Source organism: Ictidomys tridecemlineatus, unplaced genomic scaffold (genome assembly GCF_052094955.1).
Source record: "Ictidomys tridecemlineatus isolate mIctTri1 unplaced genomic scaffold, mIctTri1.hap1 Scaffold_631, whole genome shotgun sequence".
Lineage (NCBI taxonomy): Eukaryota > Metazoa > Chordata > Mammalia > Rodentia > Sciuridae > Ictidomys > Ictidomys tridecemlineatus.
Window position 1 is genome coordinate 85118 of NW_027524358.1, and position 14448 is coordinate 99565.

The 14448-nt window shown below is 53.6% G+C and overlaps 1 protein-coding gene across 1 annotated transcript in view; it reads right to left on the reverse strand.

Annotated features, from left to right (window-relative positions):
* Positions 1–560: 560 nt before the first annotated feature.
* LOC101956937 (endothelin-converting enzyme 1) overlaps positions 561–14448 on the reverse strand; it is a 38059-nt gene continuing 24171 nt past the window's right edge. The window contains 9 exon segments of the mRNA XM_078037173.1: positions 561–2898; positions 3642–3737; positions 5137–5327; positions 6020–6093; positions 6723–6833; positions 10004–10107; positions 11685–11762; positions 12468–12566; positions 14227–14337. Of these exon segments, the coding sequence (XP_077893299.1) occupies positions 2722–2898; positions 3642–3737; positions 5137–5327; positions 6020–6093; positions 6723–6833; positions 10004–10107; positions 11685–11762; positions 12468–12566; positions 14227–14337 (1041 nt within the window). The 3' untranslated portion in view covers positions 561–2721.

A 14448-nucleotide genomic window follows, 5' to 3' on the forward strand; every position in this document is an offset into this window, starting at 1 on the left:
TGTGGTACCTAGTTACAACAGTCCTAGTAAACTAATACCCTCTGGAAGGAGAGGAAAGCCTGTGTGAGCCCCCCTCCATGCAGACCTGAAGCTTCCTAGAGGAGGTGATGGTGAATGGGGCACTGAAGGATGGTAGGAGTTCACCAGGTGGGGAAGTCAGAACATTCCAGGCAGCAGGAAGAACACATGTAAAAGCCAGCGGAGGCTGTTTTTTGGACCTCTTTGAATTTCCTGCCTGCCTTGCCCAAGCATCTGAGATCCAGAAACTCTTTTGCTCTGAGATAATGAAAAGATGACGTTGACCAGGGAGCCCCTTGGGCCCAGGCCATGAGATGCATCATTCTCACGGGTAGGGGGTGCATACAAGCCTGCCCATGAAGCCCGGCTGGCTGTGGGGGTGCCGGCTAGGTGGGTGCAGGCAGGAGGAAGCTCCAGCTGTTCCTCAGGGTCCAAAGCCTCTTCCTAGTGAGGCTAGGGTGGGCCGCTCTGGGCTGGCTGGGGCTTTCTTGTGGTTCCAAAGGATGCACAGCATCCTGGAAGGACACTCAGACACAAGTGGCTCTCGATACAAGTACTTTATTTTAATTACAATAGTGCCACACAAAACTACAGTAGCACGAAACATAATACAAAAAATAGATTCCCACCTCCAAACCCCACACCCATGTGCCCACAGAGAAGCAAGCCCGAGGCTCCCCTGGTCTTGGGAGTGCAGCTGCCCATCTCCCCTTGGCCTTGACACTGTGGAGGGGCAATGGGAGTGGGGACGCTGCCTCTGCGTGGGCCTGGACTTCTCCCCCTGCCCCGCACATTTTGACGGGGAGTGCCATCTCCATTCCCTCTGGCTAGACTCCAGCCCAAGACACTTGTGTCTGGCTGGTAGTAGTGACAGTTTCCTGGACCACCCTTCCTTGGGGAAGGCAGGAGGGTGGGGCGGCGGAGGCAAAGGGAGGCGCAGGGACGGAAAAGGCTCACCTCCCAGGTGGCTGGCTCTAGCTCCTTCCCTGGTTCCTTCTTTTCTTTCTTCCAAAGAGCTCCCAGGCCTTGAACTTGTTTGTGAGGAACAGGGGCCTCACCTGGAGCCCACTCACAAGCCTCCTGCTGACCCGAGCTGTCTGTGCCTCTTGGACAAGGCTTCCTCGGTAAGGGGCGCGCCATGGGGCAGGGCCTGGTCTCTCCACAGGAGCTGCTGTGCGGCTGCAGTTGGGTCCACCTACCTGGTGAAGCCTGAGCATCCGCTGTTGGAAGGAGCTGTGGCCTCTAGGAAGGGGTGACCTTCTTGGTCTCTTGACTTCATGGGCCAGACTGCGCTGAGGAACCCTTCCCTTAGCCTCCTGTCTAAGGAGGGGAGCCTGTCCAGCTGCAGGGGCCGTCCTGATCTAAACCAGGGGGCCTTGATGGCTGGAGCGCAGGGTGAGGGCAGCAGCATCTACCTTCTACTACCCAGGGCCACAGTCCTGCAGGCCAGAGCTCCTGGGGGCTGAGGGGTGGCCCTGTGAGCATCAGGAGTGGGAGTATGGCCTTGGGTTCTAATCAGGACACTTGGGGGCTCCACTGAGGAGGCCAGGAGCCGCTGGGGCAGGGGTCATCTCCTCAGCACGGCCCAGGCCGCAGCCTCAGATAAGGCACTAGAGAACTGGTCTGGAAGCTGACCAGGCTGGGGGCTGAGGACGGAGCTCAGGGGAGGATCTGGACCCTTCTGGAGACAAGAACGGCAGTCTCTTTCCTCCTTCCCTTGGGGGAGAGGGATCCTGCAAGGCAGAGCCCAGAATGGCTGGGTTGGGGGGTTGCTACAGAGAAGCAACACGTCCCACGGGGTGACCCGAAGAGGAAGGGCCAAAAGAGAAGGTCTATGGGCAGCTGCGTGCATCTGGTGCTGGAGGGCCCTGTGCTCCAGATTCAGGGCGCTTGGGTGCCCTCAGACTATGCTGGGGACCCTGACCTGGCTTCATCTGCCATAGCCATGAGTCCCTGCTGTGAATGTGGGGCTGAGATCTTCCTTGTTGGGGTTTCCATGGTTGAACTCTGGGGGCAGGGGCAGCAAGCTGAGAGCAGCTGGCCCTGAACTGGGCCTCTGCCTGGCTCCCACATTTCCTGTCTGTGGGTGGCCATGCAGTAGTCACCACAGTCAGAGGATTTGTTTAGTGGCCTGGGGCAGGTGTGTATGTGTCCCTGCCTCAGCCCAGCCTTGCAGTGAGGGGGTAAATCAGTGAGGCTTTCTTGTCCACAAGTTATTTAGGAAAAAAAAAAGAAAACATAATAAATATAACAATCCTTCATGCAAAAAAAAGTGTTTTAAATGCATTTTTCCCTGAAGATTTCCAGTGTATTCCACAATGTTTAAAAAATAGTTCCCCCAAAAAATATATCTTAAAGCATTTGACACAGTGGTAATTGTGGTCTATGTGGTGCTGGATGTGGGCGAGGGGGCTGTGTCCCCTGGCCCTTGTCACTGTGGGGACCAGGCCTGGTGAGCCACCAGCCCGATACCCAAATGCCCGCTGGAGCTGGTGCACGCTGGGATGCCGGTCTGCACAGGGGAGCAACTCGGGTATGTGAAGGACCCCCACCTGGCCCAGTGCCGGCTGCAAACCCTCCAGTTCGGGGAAGGGTCCCTGGGCGGCCAAGGGGCTGGAAGGAGGGGCGGACTCGGCAGCCTCCCCTCGGGGCTCGTCCTCAGCCCCTTTCTCTCCTCTGTCTTGGCTCTCTGTGCTCTGCCCTTTACCAGACTTCACATTTGTGACGAGGGTTCATGGGTGACCCAAGGGGGCAGTGGAAGTGTTCTGAGAACTCTTTGGAATTGGAGAGGGAGCTGATGACCCTGAAGCGGGAGGGGCTGTGGGGGTCGGTGATGAGGCCTTCGTGGGAGCTCTCGGGCATACGGACAGAGCACCAGACCTTTGAGGGAACAAGGGGGAGAAGCTGGGGTCACTGTACAGGGGTGGAATGAGCCCTCGCCTGGTGCTCACACCCCAAGAAGTCAGGAAGGCCCGTGGGTGGGTTGGAGGGGAGGCTGGTGTGCGCCCGTGCCCCTCTCTGACGCAGGTGTCACCGAGCTGTGTCTCTTCAGCCAGAGCCGGGTCTCTGTCTGATGCCAACGTACCAGGCTGGGATTCTGCCCAAACTCTACTTTACAAATCTTGGATTTAGTCCAGATCTCCTCTTTCCTGGGCAGGACACTCTCTCGAGAAGCAGCTCTGGGAATCAACTGAAGGCCAACTCAAGTGCCGACCTGATGGGTCTTGATTTCTTTCTCCCCCGGTTCTGGGGACCGAACCCAGGATTGCTCTCTCACTGAGCTACATCCCAACCCTTTTCATTTTCTATTTTGAGATAGGGTCTTGCCAAGTTGCTGAGGCTGACCTCGAACTTGTGATCCTCCTGTCTCAGCTTCCCAAGGAGCTGGGATTATAGGCATGCATTACCGTGTCTGGCTATGTTAAGAAGTTTCTAGAACCCCAGAACCAGGAGGGGCCTACTCCACCACATACAGGATACTAGTATTTTTTCTTTGCCCTTCCTTGAATCTCTCTAATGACAGGAAGCTCACCTCCTCACAGGGTAATGACCTGAAGATGGTCTGATGAGTCAGGGAGCTGGTGATCGGAGGGGACCTATACCTGTTCCCCTAATGAACTCACCTGTGCAAACCCCAGGAAGAAGAGCTGGTCATTGGTAAGACCCAGCATGGGCAAGGTCTGCTCCTCCCCATTCTTCTTTACCCAATTCTGGTAAGCCTGGGAGGAGAGAAGGCCAAAGGTTGAGGGCAGCCAAGACACAGGGGCGAGGGGCTAGTGTGCAGGCCGGGGCTGGTTTCTGGGGTCTGGGCCTCGGCTCAGCCTGGAGGATCCCTCCTCTTTCTCTGCTCCCTCCCTAAGGGGGAGTACAATTGACCCCAAGGCCTAAAACGCCATACAATGCTGATGGCTCTCCAATGTGCACTTTGGCACCAGCCTCTTCCCTGATCTGGATATTCAACTGCCTTAGCAGGACACCCAAGGTCACATCCAACTCAGCATGGCAAAGAAGGAATAAGTCACACACACACGTACCCTCACCAGACCTGCCACCATACGATGGCACCACCACCCTCCTAGTTACTCAGGCTCAAAACCCAGAGTGCCCCCCAACTCTTCCAGCCAAGTCAAACACCCCAAATCTGACCCTCCTCACCCTTCCCCCTGTTCCACAGGGCCTCTTGCCTGGTTAACTACACAACAGCTTCCAAAGGGTCGCCCTGACTCAGAGGAACCAAGGACACAAGCCTGGTCCCCTCCTCATGTGGCAAACCATCTAGGGTGAGTGTTGGCAGACCTCCTCTGTGAGGGCCGGAGTAGATGTTTCAGCTTTGGGGCTACCAGTCCCTGTTGAACTATCCTCCTCTGCGTTCAGAGTGCAAAAGTAGCCACAGGCAACCTGTGGACACAGTGTGGCCAGGTCCCCCAAACCTACAGGGACAGGCTGGGGCTGGATTTGCCCATGGGCTGCGGGCTTGCAGACCTGCCTTAAAGAAGGATTTATATCATGTCTCCTGTTTGACCCTGTAGTGGCTCCCACTGTCACCAGAATAGAACCAAGCTTCTTTCTCAGTGACAGAGGCCCTTGCTTTCTACTCCTTCCACCACCCCCTGCCCCTGGCCCTTTTTCCTTGGTGAGTTGCCAGGCTGCCTCTTGGGCTGGGACCTGTATGAGAGTCACTTGCTTTCACCTCTGGCTACCTGAGGGTGCAGGTCAGGGGCTCAGAGCCAAGCCAATGAGCTCAGATGGTAGCCACTTACTCTAGACTAGGATCAGAACCCAGAACTGGCTCTGTGCTCAGTGCCCAACTGGACTCTGCTGCCCTACCTGGCAGTGGGTTCCCCCTCAAAGGTAAGAAGGGGCCAGTTCTGCAGGTGGACCCCACCCTGGCTCTCTCCCGGGTCTCTCAGGCAGGTGGTCTCCGAGCAGAAGGCCTTGGGCACCCGCCTCAGGCTCTGCATCCACAGTCATTGCTCTCGTCCTCCCCACCCCCACCGACAGATGAGGAAACTGAGGCACATCACTCCTGCAGTTTGCCAGGCATCTCTACGCTGACCTACTGATGAGGCATCTGGACAGATGTGGACCTGGACAGATGCACAGGGGGAGCAGACCCACCCGATAGGCCCCCTTCAGGCCCCCGTTGTCTGCGATGTTCTCCCCAAGGGTGTGGCGGCCGTTCATGGGCTCCCCATTCACGCTGTAGCTGCTATACTGCTCCACCATGCACTCCGTCTACTGCTTGAAGGCCTCCACCGAGGAGTTCTTCCACCAGGGCCGGAGGTTCCCGTCCTTGTCATACTCCCGCCCTGTGGTCAGAGTGCAGGAGTGGCACCGTGGGACCTGTCCCTGCTATCGCTCTTCTTCCCTCCCAGTGACAAGTGGGTTCCTCTGTCTGACCCCCACCCTCCAGCCTGCACAGGGACAGGATGCCCATCAGCTGGCCAGAGGACGGGCCAGACCGAGTGGGAGAGGGTGGGGGAAAGTGGCCAGGCAGGCGGCCGAGTGGCTGTGCAAAGGCTTGAGGCGCGGGGTGGATCTCCACTGGCCAAGGGCCTCGGATCCCAAGGAATGGAGGCCAGCAAGGGGCCAGTGGAGTTGACAGAATCAGAAGCACATGACAGGCCTGGTCTCCAGGGTCTCTGCCACTTCCTTCTTGTCCCCAAGAGGGGGCAGTTGAGGAAGACCCTGGACATTAGCTGCTGAGGAGGGTGTGACTTCCACATCTCTGATTCCCACTTTCCACCGAGCACCCAGCACCCTGCAGAAGGTGCTTGCTATAGTCTTCACACGATCCTCTCCACCCCCACCTGGATCTGTTGCACCCATTTTGCAGATAAGGAGGCTTGGAGAATGATGTAACTTGCCGAGTTGAGAGCATTTGGCAAGCGGCTGAGCCAGGGTTTAGACTCTGGTCCTTCTCTCCAAAGCTAAGTCCCAGGGAGCAGAGGCAGTGGGGCTAAGAAGCTGATGGGCTCTGTCTGGAGGGACCCCAAGGAACCTGTATGTTGATTATCAAAAGCGTGAGTCAGCTCATGGCCCACAACGACACCAATGCCACCAAAGTTTAAGGCCCTGGAGGGAGAAACGCAAAGTGAGAACAAGGCCTCTGGCTCCTGCCCTGTCATGTGGCCCTCACTTCTTGGGCCTGAGATGTAGCAGAGTCTCTCGGGGCTCTGTGGGACACAGCCCTGGAGACAGTGAGAGGCTGGGCAGTCTAAGGGAGCCAGCTGTGCCCTGTGGGTGACATGCACGTGCTGGACACTCTAGAGGATCACTGTCCCCTCCCACAGACTAGCAGTTAAGCTTTAAAGCAAACGGAGCCTGGGAATGGGCCAGCATCTCTTCCCAAGCTCCACACGGTCATCCCAGGAGTCCAGCTTCTAAGACAGTGCCCTCACCCGCCAACTCCTTGGCTGTGACTGCTCTAAGCCACCGTCACAGCAGTATTTCCCACATGGGGCTCTTGACTGCACAACTGTGCCATGTTCCCTGGTTGCAGGAGCTTTCGGCCCCAGAGACCCCTGGAGGGAAAGCAGGGGACGGGGGATGCTGCGCTCTGCACCCACGACGCTGCAATTCTAGGCCACCTTGCCACCGGGGCGCAGATGGCTCAGTAAGATGGCTGTCAGGGTCAGCTGCAGACACAGGGCTGGCTAAGGGGCGGGGAACCCATCGGGGCACCAGTACCAGAGATGGCCTACTTGGGCGAGGAGCGGGTGTAGAAGGGCGCCTGCAGGATCCCAACCGGAAACACGATCTCATTCTTGGTAGGCAAGTAGTAAGCATTCACCATGGGCGGGGTCATGCTCCACCTGCAAGCAACAGGTGCGAGAGAGCCCAGGAGGTGGGCGGAGTGGAACTCCAGTGGGTTCTCCTTGACCCCGGGCCCAAGTCAGCACAAGGACATCGGGCAGCACTGTTTCTGAGGGGGAAACTAGAAAACACCTGAATGTCTATAATCAGAGATGTCACCTCAGAGGGTGCCACACCAAGGCGCTCACAGACAGCAAGAGGGACCATCAGATATTGAACTGAGGTTATTTTTGAGGCTTGAAATGTGTCTAGAAACTGTTCTAAGGTGTGGTCTGTGGACAGTCCCCAAGATCCTCTGGTTTATGATGTCAAAACTATCTTCATTATAACATTGAGACACTTTGCCTCTGCCACGTGTTGAGATGTGTATCATGGTACAAAAGCAACTGTGGATGACACTGCTGCCACCTAGGCAGGGAGCCAGGCAAGTCCTAGCGGCCACCTCTCCTTCCCCAGAAGGTGCTCCAACCAAAACAAACCAGCCAGTCATTTTCATTGACAACACCCAGGAAAAAGTAGCCTAACTATTAATTCCATTAAATCTCGGCCCCCAAGTACCAGTCTTTAATATCCCTTGTGACCAATGGGGAAATACCCACGTGGTGCTTCAGGCCTCTCTCATCCTCTTTGGATGACTGACCAGCCATGGAATTTTGGACTTGGGCAACTAGGCAGACATGTTCTTGAAAATGAAAAGGGCAGCTTAGCACCTCAGGGGAAAAATTCACATTTTGTCATTTATTACCAATGATAAAAATCTGAGGTTTCAAAAAAACTAAAGTTTTAAAGAAAAATTATAATTTTGGAAAACTTGTATTGACCATCATGAATTTGATAGTACTTTAAGACTTTTCTCAGGAGGTCAACTATGATGTTAACTAATGTGAAAAAAAAATTTTGGCTGCAGCATATGAGAGTGAAAAATCTGTAAATCTTAGTGGAACCACAATTTTTTTTTCTTTTCTGTTTTTTTTCATACTGGGGACTGAACCCAGGGTGTGTAACCACTGAGCCACATCCTCAGCCATTTTTAATATAGTATTTAGAGACAGGATCTTGCTGAGTTGCTTAGGGCCTTGCTAAGTTGCTGAGGCTGGCTTTGAACTCATGATCCCTCTGACTCAGCCTCCTTAGCTGCTATGATTGCAGGCGTGTGCTACCATGCCTGGCAAAACGCTATTTTCCAAAGGACCAATGCATGAGGCCATAATTATGTAAAAAATCCAAAAAGTGCAAGACAGATCAATGATTTTAGTGTACAGGGTATGAAAAGTTCATGGATAAGTTTTCAGATTTTTATATTGTATTTTTTTGTGGGGGGGCAAGGAGGCTAATGGGGATTGAACTCAGGGCACATGACCACTGAGCCTCAGCCCAGCTCTATATTGTATTGTATTTAGAGACAGGGTCTCACTGAGTTGCTTAGTACCTCACTTTTGCTGAGGCTGGCTTTGAACTTTTGCCCATGCCTCCTGAGCCACTGGGATTACAGGTGTGCACCACCACGACTGGTTCAGATTTTCCACACTGCATTAATCTTTCCTTCCTTGGGGACTGAACCCAGGGGTGCTCTATCACTGGGCTTCATCCCTTGCCCTTATTTTTTACTTTGCTAAATTGCCTAGGCTGGCAATTCAGGCCTTCTGCCTCAGCCACCTGCGTAGCTTGGGTTGTAGATGAATACTGCTGTGTCTGGCTAGAAGACAAGTTTAAGTGAAAAATTTTAATCTAAAATTTAAAAAGCCAGGTAAATTGGCAGTAGTGTCTGTGCCATATTCTGAAGGCGAAGGCCCACCTACCTTCTTGTTTGTTAGGGGGACCCTGGTTGACAATGGAAAACTTGGAGGAAAAGGATGTTTGAACCTCCATTGCCCACAAGAGGGCGCCAGAGGCAAAGAGGACTCGTTCTGACTTTTGGTAAGATTTATCCTGTTTCAGGAGTGGAGGGACTAGTACCCGGCTGACTACATCTAACTTTCCTGGGGAGACCATTTTAAAAAGAAGCGTCTTTCTCCAGATTATTCTGACTTAAGATCTGGGGTAGAAGTTAGGCTATGGCCAGGTGCAGTGGTGCCTAAGTGTAATCCAGCAATTTGGGAGGTAGAGGCAGGAGGATCACATGTTCAAGGCCAACTTCAGCAACCTAGTGAGGCTCTCAGCAACTTAGTCAAACCCTGTCTCAAGATAAAAAATAAAACAGGGCTGGGAATTTAGCCCAGTGATGAAGCCCTCCTGGGTTCAATCCCCAGGAACTCCCTACCCCCGCTGCAAAAGCCCCCACAACCAAACACCACCATAACAACAACAACAAAAAAAAACATCAGGAGGCAACCCCCACACCCACACCCACATTTTTGGCAGTGCTGGGGAGGGAACCCAGGGTCTCAAGTACTAGGCTGTACTCTACCACTGAGCTACACCCTCATCCTAGGAGAATATTTTTGAAACTGCTCCCTAAGGGACACTGATGCACAGTGGGATTTGCAGTGTGTTCATGTGCTTGGTTATCAGCGCCCATCTAGAACCTTCCCCAGCTCTCAGGGAGACAGTGGGAGAAACCACCGCTCCTGTTTGTGAGGAGTTATGGGACATTCACCCATGCGGAGGGCCTCCTCTCAGGGCCTGGCTCTCCCCAGTTCCCACACTGGATTGCTTCAATGACCCCAGAATCAGTTCCCTTCCCTTCTACTTCGAAGATAATGAAATGAAGGCTCTGAATGCGGAGGCCATGAAGCTGGGATGTGGTGCCAGGCCTTCACTCTGCCAACAGGCTGGGCACTGCGGCACAGACTGGGGCCAGGATGGGCTCTACTCTGGCTTTTTTTGCAGAGGGTTCTGGGGATTGAACTCAGAGGCACTCGACCACTGGGCCACATCCCCAGTCCTCTTTTGTATTTTATTTAGAAACAGGGTCTCACTGAGTTGCTTAGCGCCTCTCCGTTGCTGAGGCTGGCTTTGAACTTGCGATCCCCTTGCCTCAGCCTCTAGAGCTGCTAGGATTACAGACATGTGCCACCACACCCAGCGGCTTTTGGTTTCTTAATTTGAAAAGAGGGCCTCTGTGACAGTCACACCTGGCACCTGACAGTGGGTGGAGAAGGCAAGCTCAGCAGGGTGCATCCCTATGGTGGGGAACCAAGGCCTTCCTGGCTGGGCCTGGGGGACTCACTGGTCTCTGTTGGGGGCTTTCCTGAGCTGGTCAGCGGTGACCCTCCATGAGAAGTTGAAAAATCGCATGGCGTTCTCGAAGTAGAGGTCTGGAACTGCCGTGTACTGAAGAAAGAAGCAGAGACACAGGTTGGGAGCATGCCCAGAGGAAACTCAGAAACTCAGACCCCTCAGAGGTGAAGGGATGGGTCGGCAGGCCCAGGGCCAGAGTGTGGGCTCGGAGCTGCAGGCTCCGCCCCTCTGGAGGCCTCTAACCTGCTGGGCCCAGCAACAACTGTCTCCTTCAGGCGCCTGACAGTGTCACAGTGCTGCAGCATGCCCCAGCAGTGGTTCCCTTGGGCAAGAAGTATCTCCATCACTGTCCTACAGGACTGTGACGATGGGTGTGTTCTCTGTGTGTTCTATACCCACCCTGGCCAATATGGTAGACTCTGGTGACAGGTGGCTACCGAGCATCTCAAATGTGCTAGTGTAATTAAATTTTAATTAACTTAAGTTTTGATGAATTAAATAGACCCCATGGCTGGTAGCTAACAAATTGGACAGCACAGATTTAATGAACCACGCTGGAATCTAGCTCTGAAATGTCAGGGGACAGGTGTTATCACACCCCTATCCCTGGGAAAGGCCTCTCAGCTCCTGACAGGTACAAAGCCCTCCCCCAGGTCCACTTCAGATATTTACGGTGTACCCAAGGGCTTCGATAAAACACTGGGCCCTCAGAGGTAGGCCCCTGTGCTGTGGGCCCTGCCTGAGCTATCTCCAGGAGACTCTGGGTCTCGCACCATGATGACCGTGGGGTGTCTGAAATTATTCTCAAGAAACATGGCTGTGGAATGAGTCTCCTATTCTCAGAAGTAATTTTAATAGTCTTAGGTTTTAAATAGAACTATGATGAGAGGTTATTATAATTTCAAAAATGCCTGAATTTCAGAAATTTCACTCATGAGAAGATAGGAAACTATCATTTGGGGCAAAATCACAACCCACTTAAAGGGGTGATGTGCCGAAGGTTCTGGCAGCAGGGAGGCAGCAATCCCCCTCTGCTTCAGTGGAGTGTCACCGTGCATTTGGGATGGCTGCCTCCTCGTTCCCATCCCCATCTCAAGGTCAAAATTTGAGGTCCAAGTTTTCTCTGAGGAGGTTGGGGTACAACCCTGAAGACAGGTGGCCGCTCTGGAGCAGGAATGGGGGTATGAGGGGCTTCACATTTCTACCCACCTCGTGGTGTTTTAGGGCCATGATGCTGGCCAGCTGACCCCAGCCCTATGGGCTCTGGGCTCAGTCAGGGTCAGGTGGTGCTGCACCTTTTAGGATCTGCTTCCCCAAGACCTTTTTTTAAAAAAAATTTTTTTTAGTTGTAGATGGACATAATATCTTTATTTATTTATTTATTTATTTAGTTATTTATTTATTTATTTAATGTGGTTCTGAGGCTCGAACCCAGGCAAGCACTCTGCCACTGAGCCAACCCCAGCCCCCCTGCCCCCCCGTTTTATGTAGTGCTTGGGTTGAACCAGTTGGAGTCATGATGCGAGGCCAGCGTTCTCCCACTGAGCTAATCCCCTGATGGCTGTCATGATGCCAGGTCAGCCTCCCTGCCTCCAGAAGCCCTGGGCGTCCCGCCCACCTTGGCCCCTCCCCAAGTGGGCACTTGGGATGGCAGGGCGTAAGCCACTCACGTCGCTGAACACTTTGTCCAGTTCCTTGGGGTCCATAATGAAGTTGGGGTAGCCTATCATGTTGTAGATGGCGTCTGCCTAGATGGGAGGGACACAGAACTGAGCACCTGCGATGCTGGCCTGCTGGCCCCAGCTCTGTGGGCTCTGGGCTCAGGGTCAGGTCAAGGGGCGGGGGATCAGGCACCTCCCCACTTAGGACTTTCACATCTCTTTTTGGAAACATTCTCTCCTTGCCTAACTTATCTTTTAACAAAAAATATTTATTTTTTTTTAGGTGGACACAATATCTTTTTTTTTTTACTTTTATGTGGTGCTGAGGATCAAACCCAGTGCCTCACAAAGGTGAGGCGAGTGCTCTACCGCTGAGCCACCACCCCAGCCCCCAGTTAATCTTTTGGGTTTCTGATTAAATGTTGCTTCCCCAAGGGAAGCTGCTATGGTCCAAATGTGTCCCCAAAATTCAAGGGTTGGAACCTTTGGCAGGTGATGAGGTTCTGAGGCTCCATCCCCCACCGCTGGGGAACTGGGAGCTGTGGAGGGAGCGGGCACCACAGTGGCTTGGTCCACCTCTCTTGCGCGTGCTCTTCTGCCTGTCCACCTTCAGCCAAGAGATGTGTGACACTGGGCTTCAGGCTGTCCCCCAGGCCTGCTAGACTGGTCACAAGGCAGGACAGCATCCATGCGTGCCCAGGGGACAGGCTGGCCTCTCCTAGCCCTGCTCTCTCTCTGCTGCTCTTACCCGGTGCAGGAAGCCTGGGTGCCCAAGCTCCTGGGCGGCCTTACCTTCTCCTTGGCTGACTTCTGGGTGTCCTCATCCATCCACTTCAGCATGCTCAGGCTCTCCTCAAAGGCCTTCTTGATCTCCAGGATTATCTCGCTGGCCTGAGGAGACAGATGTTGCACCCTCAGCTCTGGGCACTGGCCCCCTAGATGCAACCAGTGCCCCAGGCAGGATGACACTGGACCCAAGGTCAAACTGAGGTGGGCTCAAGGCCTCGGGTTCTGCAGAGCAGGCTGAGAGGGTGGCCACGGCTGTGCTTCCAGACAATGTTCCTAACATGGATATCCCTTGAGACGAGATGGGCTTTCCGCGCACTGGTCTCTGTGGTCGAATGAGCTTGGATGTGCCTTGGGGAAGCAGAAAGGTCCGCAGCAGGACTTTTCGGAGCCTTTAGCATGGTGGAGTGCTCTTTTGGAGCCATCCAGAAGACATGGCCTCTCCCAGGCTGATGGGATCCTATTTGATGGAATAGAGCTTTAACACCCAGAGAACTTGATCTGAGGAGCACTCAGAAAGGCCACACTCAGGCGCAAATGGCAGCTGTTGAGGGTGACGATGCACGGGCAGACCCAGGGGCCAAAGATAGAAGATGGAAGGATTCTGGGGAAGGGGAAGGCAAGAGCCGTGGGGCTGGGGCCAGACAGACCTGGATTCAGATTCTGCCTCAGCAGATGTGATAAACAATTGCTGCCATTGACTATAGCTTATTTTGGGCCAGGTGTTCTTTACGTGTAGCATCTCATTTTGATATGGCCAGGCTGTGTGGGCAATGACCACACAGACTCCATTTTGCCCTGAGACTCCACATTATGTAAGAAATGCTTCTCCCGTGGAAAAGCTCCGCCTCTGCACCCATCAGCGAGCGGTTGCCTAGCATAGCACGTTAGGCAACACAGATGGCAATTCTTATATAACGTAAAAGTGTCCCCTCTTCAGTTCTCATTTTTCTTGGACAATCTACCCTTCAGAGGTGGACTGTCTAGAAATTAGTAGCCATTCTTTAACTTGTCCTCGACTAGGGACGTTTTGGCCCACCCTCTTTATTGCTTATGATTTTAGATCTTATGATGTTCGTTTATGGTTTGAGTCATAGCAACAGCCACTTATGCGTTAATATGGTTTTGGACTACAAAAGGTGTGCTCGAACCCTGGGAGGGGGTGGAAGGGTGTGGACTAGCAGCCTGGCCCTTGGCCTGTCTCTTGCTTTAAGATCGACTTGGTGATTTATTGCAATCTCACCTTAACAATTTAACACCCCTCTGCAGACGCAGACGGGACAGCCCTACTTTCATGTCCCAGGTGAGGGGAGAATACCGCTCAAGTCACCCAGCCAAGTGACAGAGCCAGAATCTGAGCTAGGGGCTGGCTGTCTCCCCAGCACTCAGCCATGATGATCCTCTACCTGCCCGAATAATTCTGTCACCCTCAGAGTAAGAAAAATGTCACTTCCAGGTCAACATTACCTGGTGAGGTCCTTCACAGCCCCAGGAGGTGGAGATGGCTGTGGTAGCCTGTGGGGTCACTGGGAAGATTAAATTAAATAACACAAACTGGCCTGGCCCTCAACCATGGAAGTCATTTAGTAAGTCATACCCTGCAGCCTGAGAAGACGGCCTCTGAGTTAAAGAAGGCCCCAGGATCCTGTGGCCTGGAGTAGGAAAGGCCCAGGGCAGAGCAGAGTGTGGGCTGTCAGGCTGGCGGCAGGGTGGGGGGTGGTCCAGCAGATGCGATGCCCACTCTGTCCACAGGGGAGGTACTTACTATGTTCTTGCTGTCCTCGGCGAAGGTCACTTTGACAAACATGGGGCCCGGGGCAAAGCCCAGGTTGTTTTCCGTGTCACTCATGCAAAACTTCCAGCGAGGAAGGCAGGTCTGAAAAACACGAGCACAGAGGGTCACTAGGGCCAGTCCTCCTTCTCCCAAGGCCTGGCTGGGAGGTGGCGCCATCGGAGGCCTGTGCTTCCCCCCAGAACTCCAGGGAGA